Source organism: Mus pahari, chromosome 8 (genome assembly GCF_900095145.1).
Source record: "Mus pahari chromosome 8, PAHARI_EIJ_v1.1, whole genome shotgun sequence".
Taxonomy (NCBI): Eukaryota; Metazoa; Chordata; class Mammalia; order Rodentia; family Muridae; genus Mus; species Mus pahari.
The window spans coordinates 50,192,980-50,197,522 of NC_034597.1; the positions used below are offsets into that span (position 1 = coordinate 50,192,980).

General features: G+C 38.0%; 1 protein-coding gene across 1 annotated transcript in view; it reads right to left on the reverse strand.

The window, feature by feature from the left end:
* Positions 1-1,757: 1,757 nt before the first annotated feature.
* LOC110325969 overlaps positions 1,758-4,543 on the reverse strand; it is a 9,179-nt gene continuing 6,393 nt past the window's right edge. Inside the window, exon 5 of the mRNA XM_021204138.1 lies at positions 1,758-1,934. Coding sequence (XP_021059797.1) covers positions 1,920-1,934 — 15 coding nt within the window. The 3' untranslated portion in view covers positions 1,758-1,919. The remainder of the gene's footprint in view (positions 1,935-4,543) is intronic.

A 4,543-nucleotide genomic window follows, 5' to 3' on the forward strand; every position in this document is an offset into this window, starting at 1 on the left:
AACCTGTAACTCAACACTTTTAGTTAGTCTGGCTCCAAGTAAGCCCATGATCTTCCTGTTGTGGCCATCCAGTGCTGGGATTATTCATACATACTGTTGCTCCCACCCAGTGTGTCCCTCAGAGCTGGGAACGGAACTCCACTGCACATGTTTGGGAAGCAGACACTTTGCCCTTGATCAGTCACCCTAGATCCAGGGGCAGATTCTCTCTCACTTCCAGGTCCTGTGACCCCCACACCCTCAACCCAATCACAAGTATTTTTATGAAGCAATAGTTATTTGATCACTCGTTATCTAATAGAATTACTTATTAAATATTATTTAATAGATCTAACGCTTACCCTCCCTGCAACCCTGTGATCTTCATGGCACTGTTGTTTCTGGCCCTGCCTTAGAGGGGATTTGTACTCACTATCGCGCCTCAGCTGTCTTGCTCATTCCCTCCTTTGTCAGGTGTTCTACACATACACTAGGTTGTTTTCTAAATGTTCAAATGTTCACTGCTATTGCCTTAATGGTTTTTCCTGCTAATTCTTCCTAAAATTCTTTCAGACTTGGAAATTGTAACTTCTTCAGTCTCAGAGGTTTTATCTAGTCCGTGAGCTATTTGCACATTAACCCATTAAAATATTTTTTCCTTTTTATATGATGGTTGGAAGTTATCTGTGATAGTTTGTGTTGTTGAGTCAACAGGATCCGAAGCCCCCATGTTACAAAGCTTCTGGGCACAGGTATAAGGTACTATCTAGATTAGGTTAACCTCTACTCCTGAGTGAGAAGAGTCCGTTAGAGTAGGTTAGCCCATACCTGTGAAGTCACATGATTGGCAAGCTATACCCTTGTCCAGATAATTGATATATTTCAATATGCACACTTGACACAGAGTCTCTTGTGTCATTTTTTTCCTTAATTTTGTCCTTTCAGGAATAGCTTGTTTTAATATATAATATATGTTAGCTTAGATATGGGCAAATCATTTACTTTTAAATATCTTTTCCCCCATATTTTAAATGAGCAGGAAAACTGTTGGTATGATTGATCTTTTAACATAACTAGCCTGAATATGTTTTTCTTTTTTTTTTTCTTCATTTGTTACCACTATAATTTGTTTTCTTTCTGTTTACTTTCAATTTAATTGGTTTTGCAGTACCTGGATTATAATATAAAAGTATAATTTTTCCTTTTGTCTCTATTACATGATGTTACTTTTCCTCTATGGAATGACTATATTGCACACAAATCCACACAAATTTTGTTTTTAAAAAAGTATGATTTCATATCTGTACCTAATAAATTGATACTTATTTCTTACTTCTGATTTCTAACTTTGCTTCCTATGGTTTTAGAGCTGAAGTTTTTCTACTGATTTCAGTGCTTTCAGATGTGTTTTGACCTTGAGTTTGGCCTACACTGTGGCCTTGAGACTGACGTATGACCTGCTGTTGATAGATGAGGTGAATGATTAGGGAGAGCATTGTTCTTGCTGGGCGTTGCTATCTCCTTTATTCTGCCTCTCATTCAGGGAGATTGGAATGTCCAAAGAAAATACCAGTTTCTCCTATTTCCACTTTTATTTTTTTCATAATTTTTCCCTCAAAAATTTGACACATTATGTCCCTTCAATACAGGTGAAAGCTTATGCATGCTTTCTTCCTTTAGTAATGACTGCAGGGTCAGTATAAAATAACTTCCTTTCTCTTAACTTGTTTACAGATCCATAACTAACATTGATTCGGTTATTAATTTGTCTGCAAATGTAACATTTCTGTGAACCATGTCCACTTTGTTTATTTTATCCATGGAATGGCTACATGGGATGCATGCTTCTGATGACCATCTTTCCCAGATATCATATTTTAGCTTTGTAGATAGTGGCATCATTTTGGGTCCTGAAGTTATTTAGAAATCCTGAGGTCCTGTCACTTCCGTTTCCCCTGGAGAGAAGAAAACAGAATCAGACAAAAGTCCCTAGGAAGTGGGGACATTCTGGATTTGGACCTGGTTTAAATTGTACCCTCACATTTCCTTTTCTTACTAAATGTTTTCTGAAATATGTATATTTCAGTCCACATCTTTCAATACAGGTAAAAGCTTATGCACACTTTCTTCCCTCTGATGCTCCATGACATCAGAAGTGTAATGAAGTTAAAGGCAAGTGGGATGTGCGTACTCATTTGAGTCTCCCTGAATCCCAAATAGAGGGCTATCTAGCTTCAAAAGAGAGCATAGTTAGAGGATTCTCGAGGATAAGTTGTTTTAAGAGGTGACTGATGCACATGTCTTGTTAGGAATCTAGTGTACAAGTGACCAATGCCCAAGTGGCATGTTTCCAGGTTCTCGGCCAGTTATTCAAGGAGTTGAAATAAAGGCACACACAGATTGCAAAAGGATGATGTTGAAAACAAAACCATAGAATAGGCCAGGAAGTACCGAAAGTGAGTCAAGGGCCACAGAATCAAGTTCCTTGAAGACTTGGACTACTGCTTGGTACTTGCTTAGGGCTGGAGAGATGGCTCAGTGGTTAAGAGCACTGCCTGCTTTTCCAAAGATGGACAGTTCCAAGCAACCACATGGTGGCTCACAATCATCTGTAATTGGGCCTGATACCCTCTTCTGGTGTGTCAACAACAAAATCCTCATATACATTAAAGACTTGGATCTAAAATCATACTTCATGATGGTGGTAGAATATTTTAAGAAAGGCATTAATAACTCACTTAAAGAAATACAGGACAACACTGGTAAACAGGTCAGAGCCCTTAAAGAGGAAACACAAAAATCCCTCAAGGAATTACAGGAGAACACTGCTAAACAGGAAGAAGTCCTTAAAGAACTACAGGCAAACACTGCTAAACAGGTAGAAGTCCTTACGGAAGAAACACAAAAATCCCATAAAGAATTACAGGAAAACAGAACCAAACAGGTGATGGAATTGAACAAAACCATCCAAGATCTAAAAATGGAAGTAGAAACAATGAAGGAAACCCAAAGGGAGACAACTCTGGAGATAGAAACCCTAGGAAAGAAACCAGGAACCATATATGTGAGCATCAGCAACAGACTACAAGAGATGGAAGAGAAAATCTCAGGTGCAGAAGATTCCATAGGGAACATGGACACAACAATCAAAGAAAATGCAAAATGCAAAAAGACCTTAACTCAAAACATCCAGGAAATCCAGGACACAATCAGAAGACGGAACCTGTGGATAATAGGAGTAGATGAGAATGAAGATTTTCAACTTAAAGGTCCAGCAAATATCTTCAACAAACTTATAGAAGAAAACTTCCCATAATATGGAAAGAGGTGCCCACAAACCTACAAGAAGCCTACAGAACTCCAAATAGACTGGACCAGAAAAGAAATTCCTCCTGATACATGATAATCAGAACAACAAATACACTAAATAAAGACAGAGTATTAAAAGCAGTAAGGGAACAAGGTCAAGTAGCATCTAAAGGCAGACCTATCAGAATTACTCCAGACTTCTCACCAGAGACTATGAAAGTCAGAAGATCCTGGACAGATGTTATACAGACCCTAAGAGAACACAAATGCCAGCCCAGGCTACTATACCCAGAAAAACTCTCAATTATCATAGATGGAGAAACCAAAGTATTCCATGGCAAAACAAAATTCACACAATATCATTCCACGAATCCAGCCCTTCACAGGATAATAAAGGGAAAACACCAACACAAAGATGGAAACTACACTCTAGAAAAATCAAGAAAGTAATTCTTCAACAAACCTAAAAGAAGAAAGCCACAAGAACAGAATCCCAACTTTAACAACAAAAATGACAGGAAGCAACAGTTACTTTTCTTTAATTTCTCTTAACATCAACGGACTCAATTCCCCAATAAAAAGACATAGACTAATAGACTAGCTATACAAAAATGACGCAAGAGGAGCAGATGGCAAGAAATAATCAAACTTAGAGCTGAAATCAACTAAGTACAAACAAAAAGAACTATCCAAAGCATCAACCAAACCAGGATCTGGTTCTTTGAGAAAATCAACAAGATAGATAAACCCTTAGCCAGACTAACTAGAGGGCACAGGGACAGTATCCTAATTAAGAAAATCAGAAATGAAAAAGGAGACATAACAGCAGATCCTGAGGAAATCCAAAACATCATCAGATCCTACTAAAAAAGGCTATACTCAACAAAACTGGAAAACCTGGATGAATTGGACAACTTCCTAGACAGATACCAGGTACCAAAGTTAAATCAGGATCAGATTAACGATCTTAACAGCCCCATTTCCCCTAAAGAAATATAAGCCGTCATTAATAGTCTCCCAATCAAAAAAAGCCCAGGATCACATGGGTTTAGTGTAGAGTTCTATCAGACCTTTAAAGAAGACCTAATTCCAACTCTCCTCAAACTTACTCTACCCAATTCATTCTATGAAGCCACAATCACGCTGATACCTAAGCCACACGAAGATCCAACAAAGAGAACTTCAGACCAATTTCCCTTATGAATATTAATGCAAAAATACTCAATAAAATCCTCACAAACCGAATCCAAGAACA